The 19,923-nt window shown below is 46.7% G+C and overlaps 1 protein-coding gene across 1 annotated transcript in view; it reads left to right on the top strand.

Moving 5' to 3' along the window:
* Positions 1–19,923, top strand: part of LOC144495589 (protein THEMIS3-like) — a 70,782-nt gene that overhangs the window by 21,238 nt on the left and 29,621 nt on the right. Inside the window, exon 3 of the mRNA XM_078215728.1 lies at positions 17,331–17,795. Coding sequence (XP_078071854.1) covers positions 17,331–17,795 — 465 coding nt within the window. The remainder of the gene's footprint in view (positions 1–17,330; positions 17,796–19,923) is intronic.

Genomic DNA, 19,923 nt, shown 5'->3' with positions numbered 1-19,923 from the left:
CTTGTCACAGCCCTCCATTCAGAAACGCACCCTTCCACTGCTACCCTCTGTCTTCTTTGACCGAGTAAGAAGTTTAACAACACCAGGTTAAAGTCCAACAGGTTTATTTGGTAGCAAAAGCCACACAAGTTTTCGGAGCTCTAAGCCCCTTCTTCAGGTGAGTGGAGAGCTCCGAAAGCTTGTGTGGCTTTTGCTACCAAATAAACCTGTTGGACTTTAACCTGGTGTTGTTAAACTTCTTACTGTGTTTACCCCAGTCCAACGCCGGCATCTCCACATCATGACTTCTTTGACCGAGCCAGTTTTGTATCCACTTTGCAAGCTCACCTCTGATCCCATGCAACTTCACCTTCTGCAACAGTCTGCCATGAGGGACGTTGTCAAAGGTCTTACTGAAGTCCATGTAGACAATATCCACTGCCCTACCCTCATCAATCATCTTCGTCACCCTCGTTCATAGAGAAGGAAAGTAGAGGGTTCAGAATGTAGCCTTACGGTCATAGAGAAAGGGTGTCTTGAGGTAAGTGTTGTGGGGCGAATTTTCCCATTCCGCCAATCGTAGCTGGGGAGGGGCAGACCATGGAAAGGTCCGTTGACCTTGGGCAGGATTTTCTGGTTTCGGGATAAGCGCAGCCTGAAAATCCCGCCCCTTGAGTTAAAATGTAATGCTGGTGTTTGCTTTTAGAATCATTGAATCATACAGTGCAGACGGAAGCCATTCGGCCCATCGGGTCTGCACTGACAATAATCTCACCCAGGCCCTTTCCCCAACACATATTTACCCCGCTAATCCCTCTAACCTACGCATCCCAGGACACTAAAAGGCAATTTAGCATGGCCAATCAACCTAACCCGCACATCTTTGGAGTGTGGGAAGAAACCGGAGCACCCGGAGGAAACCCACGCGGACATGGGGAGAATGTGCAAACTCCGCACAGACAGTGACCCAAGCCAGGAATCGAACCCAGGTCCCTGGGGCTGGGGGGCAGCAGTGCTAACCAATGTGGCACCATGCCGCCCTTCTCACCATGTTTGCGTTGGTTTCCAACGGGTGCCCTACTTTCCTCCCACAGTCCAAAGATGTGCAGATTTGATGGATTGGCCTTGCTAAATTGCCCCTTAGTGTCCCAAGATGTGCAGGTTTGGTGTATTGGCCATGATAACACACCCTTAGTGTACAAATATGTGTAGGTTAGGTAGATTGGCCATGATAAATTGCCCCTTAATGTTCAAAAATGTGTAGGTAAGATGGATTAGCCCTGGTAAAATAGGATTACGGGGATAGGGCCAGGGATAGGATGGGGGGAGGGGTGGGAGGTGTTAGGCCTGAGTAAGGCCTCCTTCTGCACTGTAGGGATTCTATGATTCTATGTACCTTCTAATTTGTTTTTTGAGTGAATGGGTGATTTGTTTCAGGGCATGGCCTCTATATTTTTTCATGGCTGCACATGCGCTGGAACTTCCAAGTCATGACGGAGGGAATGTTGAACGTGAGATTTTCTTTTTCTCCGTAATCAGGAGGTGGCGGCACGGTGGCACAGTGGTTGCTGCCTCACAGCGCCAAGGACCCAAGTTCAGTTCCTGGCTTGAGTCACTGTCTGTTCTCCCTGTGTCTGCGTGGGTTTCCTCCCACAGTCTGAAAGATGTCCTGGTTAGGTGCATTGGCCGTGCTAAATTCTCCCTCAGTGTACCCGAACAGGCGCCGGAGTGTGGCGACTAGAGGATTTTCACAGTAACTTCATTACAGTGTTAATTAAGCCTACTTGTGACGCTAATAAAGAAACTTAAACTTAGCATGTCTGCATGGGTTTGAAAAGATTCTGAAGACTGTGCCATGAACATACTTGGTGGTATATTTTGATTAGGCCCCATCTGGTTCACTAATGTCCTTCAGGGAAGGAAATCTGCCATTGTTCCCTGGTCTGCCTGACATGTGACTCCAGATCCACGGCAAGGTGTGGTTGACTCTTAATGGCCCTCAGGATGGGCAATAAATGCCAGCCCAGCCAACGATGCCCACATCCCGTGAACTAATAAAAAACATACTCTGGGGTGAGCTTTCATTGAATATGTAAGTCATGTAACCCATATAAGTTACATTAAAGCAAAGGGCCATGTGACCCAGCTGGAATTGAATAGTGCTGGCTCTTCTATAGCTCAATAATGGAACTTCACTTATGTAGCTCATTGTCTATATTCTTCATTTTCAAATATTTATCCAATTATCTTATACATGCTTCAGTAGCCATTTTATTGTAAAGTATTTTGTGCCCTAAAAATAGTAAAAATGAAGGAATTGCTTCAAAACATGTTTGTTTCTCTCATGATAATGCTGATTTGGCAACCAATTATAGCAATGTTCCACTACCTACTGTGTTGAAACATCCCAGAATCTAATTTTCTTACTGGCCTGCCATGTCAGTCACCGGTGGTGGGGTGAGGAGGGGAGGGGGGCGGGGGACAATATCTGGGGAGGGAGGGGTGGTGGGTGGGGGGTGAGGAGGGTGATATCCGGGAGGGTGTGCGGAGTGACAGATCTTCAGTGTTCTATGTGCACTTTACACAGAATGCTGAGAGATCGGCACATGCACAATGGCGCCCTCTAACGGTGATCAGCTGGCTTTCCAGCGTGTATAGACTCTATCCACTCCCCCTACTGGCATGAATCACACTTTGGCTCTTTTTTGGCACTAGGTGGCATAAGACCGTATCTGAAAACTTGCCCAAAAATGGCTGCAATTCTCTCTCGTTTTCATGCTCGTTCAGCACTTAGAATTTTTGGTAAGATTTCCACCCTCTCCCCACCCCGATCTTTTGAGTGTACCTTCATTCCCATGACCGATCATTCCTGGTCTAATTTTAGTCAATTTTCACTATACCTTGTTCACAACTTTAGAGTTATATTTCCACTCTTCCTCTCTAGATAATTTTTGTCCGTCTGAGTCCAAGGCGGCGATCTTACCTTCTTGTCCCGCCAGTCAATGGGTGGAGCGAGCAGTAAGATCGCACAAGAGGCGGAAAATCAGGTTTGTGTCTGATTTCTCACCTTTCGCAATCTTACCAGGCCCAGATATCCCGCAGGATCAGCCTCATGCCCAAAAAGGGCAGAAGGCTGATTTCAATATTTAAATATATTTTCAATTGAACTTAATTATAATTAGCGAGCTCGGGAGGCTATTGTCCGGGCTCACTTGCCTTAGCGGCCTTGCCGGTGAAGGTCCTCACGTATGGGCCCCATCAGCAGGGATTTGATGTGGTGGCACCAGCGGTGGGACCAGAGGCCATTAAAGCCCCCTGAGAAATCAGAGACAGAGAAGGCAGTGCCCACCTTTCACTGCCCATCGGTGGTCAACTGGGCCGGGAGTGGGTGGCGAGGGGGAGGGTGGTCAGGTGGCGATCGATCAGGCCAAGGGTGGGGGGTGGTGTTCAGGTGGTGATGGTCTGTACCAAGGAGGGGAGGCAGTTTCAGGCGGTGATCAACTGGGCTGGGAGTCGGGGGAGGGGGTTCGGCCAGCAATAGACTGGGCCAGGTGGGGGTCATCGGCCAGAGAAGCCAGCGAACATAGGCCATATCCAGGGGGATGGTGCCTGACATGCGTAATTGTATGAGCAGCTGGCTTTCCGGCGAGCTTAGGCCCCTCCCTCTCCTCCTGCTGGCAGGAATCAAATTATGCATTTTTTGCATAAAGTGCCATAAGATTGCATTTTCAAACTAGCCCAAAAAACCGATCTGAAACTCTCCCGTTTTCACGCTCATTCGGCACTTAGAATTGTTTTTGTAAGGTCGCCCCCCCCCCACCCCGCCCCTGCCCCCCATCCCTCCCCCCACAAAGAGTTTATATCCAGCAAGACCACCTCATTGGTGTCAAAGTGCAAAAGCTAGCACTCAAGTCTCTATGGGTTTCAGCCTGGACTTCTGTCACCATGACAACCAAATCACAGGCTCCTGTACCTGGACAGAGCACAGTCTAATCATTATTTACCCCATTCCAGGACATTTCTTTTTACTGAAATTAGAAGAGGCAGATTAAAACACAAGTCTCACATTTGTAACACGCTTATTAGAAAATCGGGGCATTGAACCTTCAGCTGTCTGAGAGATTGCGCAATGTATATGGGGACAATAGCATTGTGGCAATGTTGCTGTACTAGTAGAAGGTCTTGTGGCTCAGTGGTAGCGTACCTACCTCTGGAATGGAAGCTCCAGGTACAAGTCCAATGCCAGGACTTGTTGGTCATGGAAGGAGCATTCATAACATGGTTTAATGAGGTGATAATCAGCTCAGGATTCCTTCCACCACTTCCCTACTATTCCCCAAAAGGAAAAATGTGTGTGCGTGCGTGTGTGCGTGCGTGTGTGAAGGTAAACTTAAGAACAACCGGACTAGCAATCCAGAAGCCTGGACTGATGCCTCTGGAGATATGAGTTCAAATCTCTCGATGGCAGCTGCAGTGCTTTATATTCCACTGATAAATCTGGAATAAAATGCTGGTCTCATTAATAATGATCATCAAGTTGCTGGATTGTCAGGAAAACCCACTTGGTTCCTCAATGTCACCCTAAGGAGGAAATCTAGTCGACCTGTAGAAACATAGGCAGTAGGTGCAGGAGTAGGCCATTCAGCCCTGCACCACCATTCAATGGGATCATGGCACTCTCAGTATTAGCCATGACTCCAGATCCACAGCAATGTAGTTTACAGGGGGAGGCAGTGGCGTAGTGGTATTGTCGCTGGACTAGTAACGCAGAGACCCAGGGTCATACTCTGGGGACCCGGGTTTGAATCCCGCCATGGTGGAATTTGAATTCAATAAATATCTGGAATTAAGAATCTACTGATGACCATGAAACCATTGGCGATTGTCGTAAAAATCCATCTGGTTCACTAATGTTCTTTAGAGAAGGAAATCTGTTGTGCTTACCTGGTCTGGCCTACATGTGACTCCAGAGCCACAGCAATGTGGCTAACTCTTAACCACCCTCTGCAATGGCCAAGCAAGCCACTCAATGGTATTCAACCGCTACAAATGGAGCAAAAAGGAATGAAACTGGACGGACCACCCGGCATCAACCTAGACACTGGAAATGGCAATGGCAAACCAAGCCCTGTTGAACCGTGATAAGGATCCTCCTTGCCAGCATCTGGGGGCTTGTGCCAAAATTAAGTCAAGCAGCAGTCTGACATAGTCATGCTCACAGAATCATACCTTACAGATAATGTCCCAGACACCACCATCACCATTCCTGGGTATATCCTGTATCGCCAGCAGGGTACACCCAGCAGAGGTGGTGGCACAGTGGAATACAGTTGGGACGGAGTTGCCCTATGTGTCCTGAACATCAACTCTGGACTCCATGATATCTCATGGCATCAGGTCAAACACGGGCAAGGAAACCTCCTGTTGATTACTACTCACCATCCCCCCTCAGCTGACCAATCAGTGCTCCTGCATGTTGAACACCACTTGGAAGCACTGAGGGTGGCAAGGGCGCAGAATGTACGCTGGGTGAGGGACTTCAATGTCACCGAGAGTGGCTCCTTAGTACCACCGAGCTGGCTGGGTCCTAAAGGACAAAGCTGCCAGACTGGCACTGCGGCAGGTGCAGAGGGAACCAACAAGATAGAAAAACATACTTGAAGCTCAACCTAACCAACCTGCTTGCCGCAGGTGCATCTGTCCGTGACTATCGGTAGGAGTGGCCAGCGCATAGTCCTTGCAGAGACAAAGTCCCGTCTTCAAATTGAGGTTGTCCTCCATCATGCTGTGTGGCACTATCACTGAGCTAAATGGGATAGAATTCGAACAGATCTAGCGGCTCAAAGCTGGGCATCCAGGAGGTGCTGTGGACCAGCAGCAACAGAATTGTACTAAACCACAATCTGAAACCTCATGGCCCAGCGTATACCCCACTGTACAATTACCACCAAGCCAGGAGGGCGTGCCAGGAGCAATACCAGGCAAACCTAAAAATGAAGCTACAAAACAGGAATACTTGCATGCCAAACGGCATAAACAGCAAGTGACAGAGCCAAGCAATCCCACAACCAATGGATCAGATCTAAATTCTGCAGCCCTGCTACATCCAGTCGTGAATGGTGATGGAAGAGGCTCTACAAATATCCTCGTTCTCAATGATGGAGGAGCCCAGCACATCAATGCAAAAGATAAGGCTAAAGCATTCGTAACAATCTTCAGCCAGAAGTGCCGAGTAGATGATCCATCTCGGCCTCCTCCAGTGGTCCCCGGCATCACAGATGTCAGTCTCCAGCCAATTTGATTCATTCCATGTGATATCAATATACTGCTGAAGCCATTGGATATTGACAAGGGAATGGACCCTGACAATATTCCAACAATAGTGCAAAAGACTTGTACTCCAGAACTTGCCATGCTTCTAGCCAAGCTGTTCCAGTACAGCCACAATGCTAGCATCTACCCAACAATGTGGAAAATTGCCCAGTTATGCTCTGTACACAAGAAACAGGACAAATCCAACCTGGCCAATTCCCACCCAATCAGTCTACTCTCGATCATCAGTAAAGTAATGGAAGGGGTCATCGACAGTGCTATCAAGCAGCACCTACTCAGCAATAACCTGTTCAGTGACATCCAGTTTGGGTTTTGTGCCAGGGTCACTCAGCTCCTGACCTCATTACAGCCTTGGTTCAAACATGGACAAAACAGCTGAACTCCACAGGTGAGGTGAGAGTATCTGTCCTTGACATCAGGTCATAAGGTCAGAAGTGGGAATGTTCGCCGATGATTACACAATGTTCAGCATCATTTGCGACTCCTTAGATACTGAAGCAGCCCATGTTCAAATGCAGAAAGACAAGTACAATATCCAGGTTTGGGCTGACAAGTGGCAAGTAACATTCACGCCACACAAGTGTCAGGCAATGGCCATCTTCAACAAGTGAGAATCTAACCATTACTCCTTGACATTCAATGGCATTACCATTGCTGAATTCCCCACTGTCAATATCCTGGGTGTTACAATTGACCAGAAACTGAACTGGACTAGCCATATAAATACTGTGGCTATCAGAGCAGGTCAAAGGCTAGGAATCCTGCAGTGAGTAACTCACCTCCTGACTCCCAAAGCCTGTCCACCATCTGCAAGGCACAAGTTAGATGTGTGATGGAATACTCCCCACTTGCCTGGATGAGTGCAGTTCCAACAACACTCAGGAAGCTGCACACCATCCAGGACAAAGCAGCCCACTTGATTGCTACCCCTTCCACAAACATACAGACCATTCACCACCGGCAAACAGTGGCAGCCATGCGTACCATCTACAAGATGCACTGCAGGAACTCACCGAGGTTCCTTAGACAGCACCGTCCAAACCCAGGACTGCTACCATCTAGAACGACAAGAGCAGCAGATACCTGGGAACACCATCACTGGAGGTTCCCTTCCAAGTCGCTCACCATCCTGACTTGGGAATATATTGCTGTTCTTTCACTGTGGCTGGGTCAAAATCCTCGAACTCTGTGGGTATACCTGCACCACAACAGTTCAAGAAGGCAGCTTGCCACCACCTTCTCAAGGGCAACTAGGGATGGGCAATAAATGCTGGTCTAACCAGCCATGTCCTGTAAATGAATAAAATAATGACCTAGCAAGGCACTTAGTTCGATTAAACTGTTACAGGAAAAAAGCACCGTGAACAGCAGTGGTTCTTAAGGGCAGTAACTGTTGGCCTTACCTGTGATGCCATTTCACAGAATCACTGAACCACACAATACTACAGTGCATCGAGTCCGCACCAACGCATGAAAGGCCCCACCTAATCCCACTAGCCAGCACTTGGCCCATAGCCTTGAATGTTATGGCATGCCAAGTACTCATCCAGGTACTTTTTAAAGGATGTGAGGCATCCCGCCTCCACCACCCTCCCAGGCAGCACATTCCAGACCATCACCATCCTCAAATCCCCCCTCAACTTCCCACCCCTCACTTTTAACTTGTGTCCCCTCGTAACTGACCCTTCAACTAAGGGGAACAGCTGCTCCCTATCCAGCCTGTCCATGCCCCTCATAATCTTGTACACCTCAATCAGGTCGCCTCTCAGTTTTCTCTGCTCCAGAGAAAACAACCCAAGCCTATCCAACCTCTCTTTATAACTTAAATGCTCCATCCCAGGCAGCATCCTGGTGAATCTCCTCTGCACCCCCTCCAGTGCGTTCATGTCCTTCCTACAATGTGGCGACCAGAACTGCACACAGTACTCCAGCTGTGGCCTCACCAAAGTTCTATACAACTCCAACATGACCTCTCTGCTTTTGTAATCTATACCCCGATTGATAAAGGCGAGTGTGCCATATGCCTTTTTCACCATCATGTTAACCTGCCTTTCTGCCTTCAGAGATCATTTATTGGTTAAAAAAATTGCCTCGTGCAGAAATCCTTGAAGTTGTATGAAATATTCCAACTGTATCCAAACAGGTTTCCAACTTCAATAATCTTATTTTGTTTAAAATGACTGCTCCAGGATTACTGTTTACATTTCATATTTTTGTTTAAATCCCCGACCTTCACTCACACCTTAAAGATCTCCACTCCAGATCTCATTGTTCCTGTACACTATCAACATGGACGCTCTATTAAGATGAAGAACTCTAGAACCATGTCAGTGTTAGAAGTTACATCAAAGACAAGGAGTTGACGCCTTTGTTACAACAAGGACAAAGGGAAATTGGTAGAGTTTCATTAATTTAACAGTGATTTCCAACCCTGAATAAATGGGAGAGTTCAAGGTTTCTTTCCCGCTTGCAGTTATAAATCAGGCAGTGCCATTTGCTTGTTCTTCTTCCCAACCTTTTAAAGGTACGTTTATTAGTGCTGTATCACTCAACATAAAATAGTTGGATTTCATCCCGGCCGATGAGTGAGCTCATTCACGGAACGGTCTCTTGATGGATGGATCTTAAAATGAATCCAGTAAAAGATGAGCGAGGATGAGAGAGATTCCCCCCACCGCCTCACCTGACCTACTGCGCGATCAATAGTCTGGCTACATCTTGCCACTTTTTAAAGCTGTGTCACCCTGATTTAAAAGTGTTTCTGAGCTCTCTGCCAAATGGCGCGGTAATAATTCTGCAGCGGATTAAATGTAGAGAAACACTGCATGTAGGTGCAAATTCGCAAGATGATTCTACTTGGCATAGACCATTACAGCAGCCATATAGAACATAGAACAGTACAGCACAGAACAGGCCCTTCAGCCCACGATGTTGCGCCGAGCTTTGTCTGAAACCAAGATCAAGCTATCCCACTCCCTATCATCCCGGTGTGCTCCATGTGCCTATCCAATAACCGCTTAAATGTTCCAAAAGTGTCTGACTCCACTATCACTGCAGGCAGTCCATTCCACTCCCCAACCACTCTCTGCGTAAAGAACCTACCTCGGACATCCTTCCTATATCTCCCACCATGAACCCTATAGTTATGCCCCCTTGTAATAGCTCCATCCACCCGAGGAAATAGTCTTTCAACGTTCACTCTATCTATCCCCTTCATCATTTTATAAACCTCTATTAAATCTCCCCTCAACCTCCTCCGCTCCAGAGAGAACAGCCCTAGCTCCAACTTATCTAGATAGCCACATGAATGGAGTGGGAATGGAGGGATACAAAAGAATGGTCTAGTTTGGACCAGGGAGCGGCGCGGGCTTGGAGGGCCGAAGGGCCTGTTCCTGTGCTGTATTGTTCTTTGTTCTTTGTTCTCCCTCAACCTTTCCTCATAAGACCTACCCTCCAAACCAGGCAGCATCCTGGTAAATCTCCTTTGCACTCTTTTCAGCGCTTCCACATCCTTCTTATAGTGAGGTGACCAGAACTGCACACAATATTCCAAATGTGATCTCACCAAGGACCTGTACAGTTGCAGCATAACCCCACGGCTCTTAAACTCCAACCCCCTGTTAATAAAAGCTAACACACTATAGGCCTTCTTCACAGCTCTATCCACTTGAGTGGCAGCCTTCAGAGATCTGTGGATATGGACCCCAAGATCTCTCTGTTCCTCCACAGTCTTCAGAACCCTACCTTTGACCCTGTAATCCACATTTAAATTAGTCCTACCAAAATGAATCACCTCACATTTATCAGGATTAAACTCCATTTGCCATTTTTCAGCCCAGCTTTGCATCCTATCTATGTCTCTTTGCAGTCTACAACAGCACTCCACCTTATCCACTACTCCACCAATCTTGGTGTCATCAGCAAATTTACTGATCCACCCTTCAGCCCCCTCCTCTAAGTCATTAATAAAAATCACAAATAGCAAAGGACCAAGCACTGATCCCTGTGGCACTCCACTAGCAACCTGCCTCCAGTCCGAAAATTTTCCATCCACCACCACCCTCTGTCTTCGATCAGATAGCCAGTTACTTATCCAATCGACCAACTTTCCCTCTATCCCACACCTCCTTACTTTCATCATAAGCCGACCATGGGGGACCTTATCAAACGCCTTACTAAAATCCATGTATATGACATCAACTGCCCTACCTTCATCAACACACTTAGTTACCTCCTCAAAAAATTCAATCAAATTTGTGAGGCACGACTTGCCCTTCACGAATCCGTGCTGACTATCCCGGATGAATCCGCATCTTTCTAAATGGTCGTAAATCCCATCCCTAAGGACCTTTTCCATCAACTTACCAATCACCGAAGTAAGACTAACCGGTCTATAATTACCAGGATCATTTCTATTCCCTTTCTTAAACAGAGGAACAACATTCGCCACTCTCCAGTCCTCTGGCACCATCCCCGTGGACAGTGAGGACCCAAAGATCAAAGCCAAAGGCTCTGCAATCTCATCCCTTGCCTCCCAAAGAATCCTAGGATATATTTCATCAGGCCCAGGGGACTTATCGACCTTCAGTTTATTCAAAGCTGCTCGTACATCCTCCCTCCGAACATCTACTCCCTCCGGCCTATTAGCCTGTAACACCTTCTCTTCCTCAAAAACATGGCCCCTCTCCTTGGTGAACACTGAAGAAAAGTATTCATTCATCACCTCTCCTATCTCTACTGACTCCATACACAAGTTCCCACTACTGTCCTTGACCGGCCCTAACCTCACCCTGGTCATTCTTTTATTCCTCACATAAGAGTAAAAAGCCTTGGGGTTTTCCTTGATCCGACCCGCCAAGGACATCTCATGCCCCCTCCTAGCTCTCCTAAGCCCCTTTTTCAGCTCATTCCTTGCTAACTTGTAACCCTCAATCGAGCCATCTGAACCTTGTTTCCTCATCCCTACATAAGCTTCCCTCTTCCTTTTCACAAGACATTCCACCTCTTTTGTGAACCATGGTTCCCTCACGCGGCCATATCACCGGGGGTTGATGGCTGGAATCCTTCGCAGTTCACAAGTGTGCTAGAGACTTGCTCTCTCCATTAGCACTGTCTGCTCTGACTCATGAAAAGACTTCTTATTGGGATTGTGGTCGGTGCAGACTCGATGGGCCGAATGGCCTCCTTCAGCACTGTAGGGTTTCTATGATTCTATGATTTCTATGTGTGTCTTGAGGGTGTATACGATACTCAACCATTCTAGTGGTCACACATAGGTTACAGTTTGTTAAATAAACTTTCCAAAGCGGAAGAAATAAAAACATTGAGAAATATTTTTAAGAGAAAATTTGTTTAAACGTTTATTCACAAGTGTTTCTTCTCAGTTTTGCATCGTTAGCGATACATTGGCTTGTTTTTAAATTTGCATCGTTGGAAATATCTAAATGTTGCACGCCAATGGAGGCTGATTAAAAGTACAGCACTGCTGGCAACGGTCATGTCTTGCAGGGGTTATGTAAATTTTTTGCTATCACCTGAAACACTCCTGTTAAAATTTATTGTTAACTTTATCAGAAAGGAAAAAGAACTTTATAGAGAGACTTTCCTGCCTTTGCATAACGAGCGAGGGTTTTATAAATCGGCTTTCTCAACAGAGCTTTGCAGGATCACATATAGCGGAATGGTGGCGCTGCTGCCTCACAGTGCCTGGGACCCCGGTTCAATTCCCGGCTTGGATCACTGTCTGTGTGGAGTTTGCACGTTCTCCCCGTGTCTGCGTGGGTTTCCTCCGGGTGCTCCGGTTTCCTCCCACAGTCCAAAGATGTGCGGGTTAGGTTGATTGGCCGTGCTAAAAAGTTGCCCCTTAGTGTCCGTAGGTTAGAGGGATTAGTGGGTAAATATGTAGGGATATGGGGGTAGGGCCTGGGTGGGGTTGTGCTCGGTGCTGACCCGATGGGCCAAATGGCCTCTTTCTGCATGTAGGGTTTCTATGATTTCTTACGCTCACAAAATCACTCCCACTCACCTGGTGAAGGGGCAGCGCTCTGAAAGCTAGTGGCTTGTGCTACCAAATAAACCTGTTGGACTTTAACCTGGTGTTGTGAGACTTCTTACTGTGTTTACCCCAGTCCAACGCCGGCATCTCCACATCAGGGTTGTCGAGCAGCAGCACTCCCAGTGCTTGGCTTTGTACAATCTCTGGCCTGTGATCCTCTGCTGCCACCTACTGAAATATTGTGGCAATATCAACATTCCAGTGTTAACAATACTTCCAGCTGTTGTACTGCTTTAGTGTGATCCATTAATGCCTGTTACACACCGCCGGTAGATAGCTGTGGGATAAACAGACGTTTGGAAGAAAATTATTTAGTCCAGTGCACCAGCGCACACAAAAAAACGTAAGTCCAACTAATATACTGCCATCAGAATTTTGAATGGACTTACCTTTTTTCTATATCCTTGCTATGACTGTAACATTACATTCTGCATCCTCTCCTTTCCTTCTCCCCTATGTACTCTATGAACGGTATGCTTTGCCTGTATAGCGCGCAAGAAAAAATACTGTTCACCACATCCCAATACATGTGACAATAATAAATCAAATCAAATCAATACTTCAAATATCACAAACATTAAATTCTGCACCTCAATCCAAAAAAAAAAGTTCTCAGAACAATTAAACTTTTATCCATCGGGCTTTCTGCACAGGGCAGGTTTTCTGTGGTTACCAACAGTCCCAACAACTTGCATTTACGTAGTGCCTGGAAAGTAGCAAAATTGTCCCAAGGTGCTTCAGTGTTACCAAGCAAAGCTTGACACTGAGCCACATGGGCAGAGATTAGGGTACAGATGGCTGAAAGCTGAGCCACAGAGTTAGGCTTGAAGGCGAGGAAAGATTGGTGGAGAGGCAGAAAGGTCTCAGGGAAGAACTCCAGCACTTAGGGCCCCAGCAGCTGAAGACACAGCCACCATGATGGAGAGGTTAAAATCAGGGATGCGCAAAGGGCCAGAATTGGAAGAACGCAGATACCCAGGGCCTAGGGCCAGTGGAAGAACGCAGATGCCCAGGGCCGGTAGAGGTAAGGGACATGTCATGAGGGATTTGAATGCAAGGCCGAGGATTTTTAAATTGTGGCGCAGATCAACTGGAAACCAATGTTGGTCAGCGACCACGCGGTGACTTGCGACACAGTTAGGATTCAGGCAGCTGAGCTCTGGATAAGCTTATGTTTAGGGAGGGTGAAATGTAGGAGGGCATCCGGGACTGTTTTGCAATAGTTAAGTTTGGAGTTCACAGGGGCACAGATAAAGGGTTTCAGTAGCCGATGAGGTGAAGAGGGTGGCACGTTGGCACAGTGGTTAGCACTGCTGCCTCACAGCGCCAGGGACCCGGGTTCGATTCTGGCCTCAGGTCACCGTCTGTGTGGAGTTTGCACTTTCTCCCCGTGTCTGCGTGGGTTTCCTCCCATAGTCCAAAAAGATGTGCAGGTTAGGTGGATTGGCCATGCTAAATTGCCCCTTTGTTCAAAGATGTGGCGGTTAGGGGGGGGATTAATCGGGTAAATACGTGGGGTTATGGGGATAGGGCCTGGACGGGGATGCTCTGTCTGGGTGTTGGTGCAGACATCATGGGGCCCAATGGCCTCCTTCTACATGGTCAGGATTCTATGATTCCACGTAGGGACAGAATTTGATGATTGACCTGATCTGGAAGTGGTGGGCTTGGTGATGGTCGGAGATTTATCTCTGGCTTAAAATGTGAGATCAAGCTTATGAATGATCTGGTTAATCCTCAGAGGCTTACCAGGGTGGGAGCTGGGACCAACGGTTGGGAAACAGAGTTTATGACCACGGACAATGGATTCAGTCTCCTGAATATTGAGTTAGTGTTGGATGCCGAATGTGCATTCTGATCATTTTGAGATGGTGGAATTGATGAGCGAGATGGCAGTGAGGTATTGTCTATTTACACGTGGAACCCGACATTCTGTTTTCCCACAATGTTGCCATGGTAATCATCAGTTCAATGACAAAGCGACTTCCTTTTTGTTTTCTTTTTGTTTGCTTATTGTGAACCTGTCAGAGTCAACACTTGAGGTTCAGTCTAGAATTAAAAATGCCTAAATACGGGCAACACTGGGTCAGTCAGGTAGCATCGGCGGGGAGAGGAATTAGAAGGTTGTCCACCTTTCTGCACACTCCCAATAATCCTTCATCCTGCTACTAATTAAAAATCTATCTATCTCCTCCTTAGGATGGGAATGGAAGGATACGGACTCTGTAAGTGCATACAGTTTTAGTTTAGGCAAGTATCATGATCGGCGCAGGCTTGGAGGGCTGAAGAGCCTGTTCCTGTGCTGTGTTTTTCTTTGTCCTTTGTTCTTTAAATGTGTTTTACGTTCCGGCGTCCACTGCACCCTGGGCTAGAGAATTCCACAGATTCACTCAAAGACCCTGTGAGTGAAGTAGTTCCTCCTCATTTCTGTTTTAAATCTGCCAACCCCTTAGCCTAAAACTATTGTCTCTCATTCTAGAATGTCCAACAAGGGGAAACATCCACTCTATGTCGACCCTACCAATCCCCTTTAGCATCTTATAGACCTCAATTGGACCTCCTCTCATTCTTCTAAACTCCAGCGAGTATAGGCCTAAACTATTCAATATCTCTTCATAAGACAAGTCCTTCATCCCTTGAATCAGTCTAGTGAACCTTCTCTGAACCGTCTCTGATACATTTACATCCTTCCTCAAGTAAGAAGGCCAAAACAATGCTTAGTACTCCAGATGCAATCTCACCAATACCTTATACAGTTTCAACAGCACCTTCCTGCTTTTATACTCTATTCCATTAGCAATAAAATTCCATTTGTCTTCTACATTACCTGCTGTACCCTCATACTAACTTCCTGCGATTCATGCACGCGGACACCCAGATCCCGCTGCACTGAAGCATTTTGAATTTTCTCTCCATTTAGATAATAAGCCGCCTTTTTATTCCTCTGACCAAAATGGATGACCTCACATTTATCCATGTTAAATTCTAATTTTGCCCCACTCACCTAACCTATTCATACACATTTGCAAATTTCTTATTTCCTCATTGCAACCTGCTTTCCCACCTATTTTAGTGTTGTCTGCAAATTTGGCGATAGTACATTCTACCCCCGCTTCCCAAGTCCGTCTATCCCTCCTTCCAGGTCATTTGAAGCACTGCAGTAATGATGTCTCTGTGCGCTTTCCCTTTACACTGGTTTTGCTTCTGACCCGATGCCATGTTAGCGAACACCTGTTATTAATCCATTTAATTGGTTTTCAATTACATCACTGTCCTTTTTCACCTGCGCGCAGTAAATGCAGTGACAGGGCCGACCTTTAGCTGCTTTCTCTTGTTCCCCCCACTTCCCTTAAACTCTGCCAGGAACATTGGAGTTTTGGAAATGGGGCAGACAGGTGGTCCTTATAGATGAGGAGGTCGGGGGGTGAGTGCTACACTTTTTGATGTGTACTCAATGCTTGAACTCCAGTTGAAACCCTACAGTAAGAACATGTCCTGATCTCTAAGCAACCACCATTCATCTGTATTATGATTGGGGACTACATTCTGAGATCCAGAGCATCACACACGTGTGTGTGTGTGTGTGCGTGCACGCATGTGCGTGTGTGTGCGCGCGTGTGTGTGTATATGTGTGTGTGGGCGTATGTGTGTGCGTGTATATGTGTGTGTGTGCACACGCGTATGTGTGCGTATGTGTGCCCATGTGTGTGTGTGTGTGTGTGGGGCAAGTAACGTTTTCAAAAGGAATGCCCTGATGTTTCTCAGTTATTTTGTATTTTAAATCTGTTTCACACATTTACTGTGCTTACTTAGGGCGGCACGGTGGCACAGTGGTTAGCACTGCTGCCTCACAGCGCCTGGGACCCGGGTTCGATTCCCAGCTTGGGTTACTGTCTGCGTGGAGTTTGCACATTCTCCCCGTGTCTGTATGGGTTTCCTCCGGGTGCTCCGGTTTCCTTCCACAGTCCAAAGATGTGCGGGTTAGGTTGATTGGCCATGGTAAATTGACCCTAGTGACAGAGGATTAATGGTAAATATGTGGGGTTACGGGAATAGGGCCTGGGTGGGATTGTGGTCGGTACAGACTCGATGGGCTGAATGGTCTCCTTCTGCACTGCAGGGATTCTGTGATTCTGTACTTCCCTGGTATAATCCTGGGCAGAAGTTCCTGTGGGCCAGATGTTGCCTGAGGACTGTAGTTTGCCCAGGTCTGCTCCAGAATTTCCGTTAAAGTGACCCTTGTGAGGTCACAGACCATTCCGACTTGGACATATACTGCCATTCCTAAATCTTCTCTGGATCACAATCCTAGAATTCCGTACCTAGCAGCACTGTGGGAGCACTCTTACCACCCGGACTGCAAGGTTATGAGCTCACCACCACCTCCCACCTGCAGGACAACTAAGGATGGTTTTAAGTTTATTTATTTGTGTCACAAGTAAGGCTTACATTAACACTGCAATGAAGTTACTATGAAAATCCTCTAGTCGCCACACTCTGGCACCTGTTTGGGTGCACTGAGGGAGAATTTAGCATGGTCAATCCACCTAACCAGTACCCGGAGGAAACCCACGCAGACACGGGGAGAATGTGCAGTCCCCACACAGTCGGTGACCCGAGCTGGGAATCGAATCCAGTTCCCTGGCGCTGTGAGGCAACCGTGCTAACCACTGTGCCACCGTGCCGCCCATGGGTAATAAATTCCAGTGACACTCATATCAGTGAATGAAACAAGAGGTCATGTGTTGATTATCTCACCATTGTTTACTGTCCACCCAAGAAAAATAGACCCTTAAATAAAATCGAATGGGACTATTGAAATTAGCAACTCCTTCAGAAAAGAAGAGGCAAGGTGGGGGAGGGGATTGTAGAGATATTTCTTTAAGAACCTTTGCTAATTTTTTTAGAAGTGAGTCCAAACCATCATACCAGTTCCTTTTAATTGTTTTGTTTTCTATTTTAGGGGATTTTCTGCTCATTCCAGATCCAGGTACGTATGAGACCGTGGATCATCTGGTAAGCTGCATAAAGATAGGGGAGAAGAAGGCTGAGCAGCCAAGATTCCAGAACAAGTCAAAAATTTCCCTGGCTGAAGGTGGCATTCTTAAAAAAGGTGAGAAGTTGGCATTGCTCGGAATTGAGGAAGGACTCAGCGGTAAGATGCTGAAATGCCAGCTCATTAAAAGAGAAAATAATCCAGTCGTACGTCTACCAATGAATTGTAGAGGGATGTTCCAAGAATGCCACGACGACAACTACTACACACTTGATCAAATACTAACGTGGAAGATTCCAGTAGGCCGAAGCCGCGCTGTAAAGCCTGTTCCGAGAATCCCAGAATGCGAAGAAAGCTTCTCCATGTTTCCGAAAGACTTCAGTGGCCAATTGGTCCTTCAACCCACTTATCGGGTCAAAGCATTACTAGCAGGTAGGTGGCTGTGTGCCTATTTACAGCCTAGATTTTTTGATATAGTTTATGCCCCAAGTACTCTCCTTCAGAGTTATATTTGACTCAGAAAAGTAGGTGGAGACCCCCCCCCCACCACCCCCCCCCCCCCCCCCCCGCCCCCAACATCCACTGCACAACTTGCTGAGTATTTCCAACTCTTTCAGTTCTTATTTTCCATATTTGCTGTTTACCTTCCAATAAATCAAAAAAAAAGTAATCTTCCAATATCTTTGTTTTCCTTCGTGGAGAATTCTAGAACAATGCGATAGAGTTTCAAGATAAGTGGCAGAAGGTGTAGAGGGGACAGAAAGGAGCTACGGTGGAATTGAGAAACAAATAACTAATGATACGAACATGCGAACATAGGAATTAGGAGCAGGAGTAGACCACTCGGCCCCTCTAGCCTGCTTCACCATTCAATAAGATCGTGGCTGATCATATTGGGGAGGAGGTGGCGTCGTGACTGGACGAGTAATCCAGAGACCCAGGGTAATGTTCTGGGGACCCTAATTCGAATCCCACCACAGCAGATGTTGAAATCTGAATTCATTGTTGATTGTTGAAAAAACCTATCTAGTTCACTTTAGGGGAGGAAATCTGCTGTCCTTAGCCGGTCTGGCCTACATGCTCCTCCAGAGCCACAGCAATGTAGTTGACTCTTAAATGCCCTCTGAATTGTCCTAACAAGCTACTTGGTGCAAGGGCAATTAGGGATGGGCAATAAATGCTGGCCCAGCCAGTAATGCCCACATCCCATGAACAAAAAGGCTTTAACTCCAGAATTCCTCCTTTCCTTGATAATCTTTGACTCTTTTTATAGTCAAGAATCTATCTACCTTATCTGAGGAAGGATGTCCTTGCTATAGAGGGAATATAGCGAAGGTTGTCCAGACTGATTCCTGGAATGACAGGTCTGTCATATGAGGACAGACTAAGTCAATTAGGATTGTATTTATTGGAATTTAGAAGAGTGAGAGGGGATCTCATAGAAACTTATAAAATTCTTACATGGTTAGACAGGTTAGGTTCAGAAAGAATGTTCCCGATGGTGGGGGAGTCCAGAACTAGGGGTCATAGTTTGAGGATAAGGGGTAACCCCCTTTGGGACTGAGGTGAGGAGAAATTTCTTCACCCAGAGGGTGGCGAATGTGTGGAATTCACTACCACAGAATGTAGTTGAGGCCAAAACATTGTGTGATTTCAAGAAGAAATTATGTATAGCTCTTGGGGCTAAAGGGATCAAAGGATATGGGGGAAAGAGGGGAATCAGGACATTGAATTCGATGATCAGCCATGAACAAAATGAATGGCGGAGCAGGCTCGAAGGGCCAAATGGCCTATTCCTGCTTCTAGTTTCTATGTTTCTATGTTACTTCTGCCTTAAAAATGTTGATTGGCCCTGCTTCTACTGCTCCCCTGAGAAGAGAGTTCCAAAGACTTATAACCCTCCAAGAACAAATATCTTGTCAGCTCCGCCTTAAAACGAAGACCCTTTATTTTTAACCCGTGTCTGGTATATCCCACAAGAGGAACCATCCTTTCAGCATCCACCTTGTGAAGTCCCCTCGGAATCTTTTATGTTTCAATGGCATCACTTTTCAATCTTCTAAACTCCAAAGGATTCAGGTCCAGCCTGTCCAACTTTTCTTCATAAAACAAAGCCCCCATTCCAGCAATCTGTTCAATGAACTGTCTCTGAACTGCTTCTAATGCACTTATATCCATTGTTAAATAAGGAGACCAAAGCTTCACACAGTATTCCAGGTGTAGTCTCACCAATGCCCTGTACCACTGTAGCAAAACACCCCTATGTTTATATTCCATTCCCCTTCCAATAAATGTCGACTATGGCAAGGTCTGCAAGACATAACAGGCTACAAGATGAAGGTATGTAAAATCGCCGGCTCCAACGCACCCCTCCCTGATGAGTTCAATGCATTCTACGCCCGTTTTGAGCAAGAGGTCAGCGAGAGCACGCCCTCCACCCTGGAAGCCCTGAATTAATCTGTATCTGGGGTCACCATTGCAGGTGTCAGAGCAGCTTTCTTGAAGGTCAACCCACAGAAAGCAACTGGCCCGGATGGGGTACCCGGACGTGCACTCAGAT

The sequence above is a fragment of the Mustelus asterias genome, chromosome 7, assembly GCF_964213995.1.
Source record: "Mustelus asterias chromosome 7, sMusAst1.hap1.1, whole genome shotgun sequence".
Classification (NCBI taxonomy): domain Eukaryota; kingdom Metazoa; phylum Chordata; class Chondrichthyes; order Carcharhiniformes; family Triakidae; genus Mustelus; species Mustelus asterias.
Note: the sequence above shows the minus strand (reverse complement) of the source record. Positions and strands in the feature narration are given on the sequence as shown.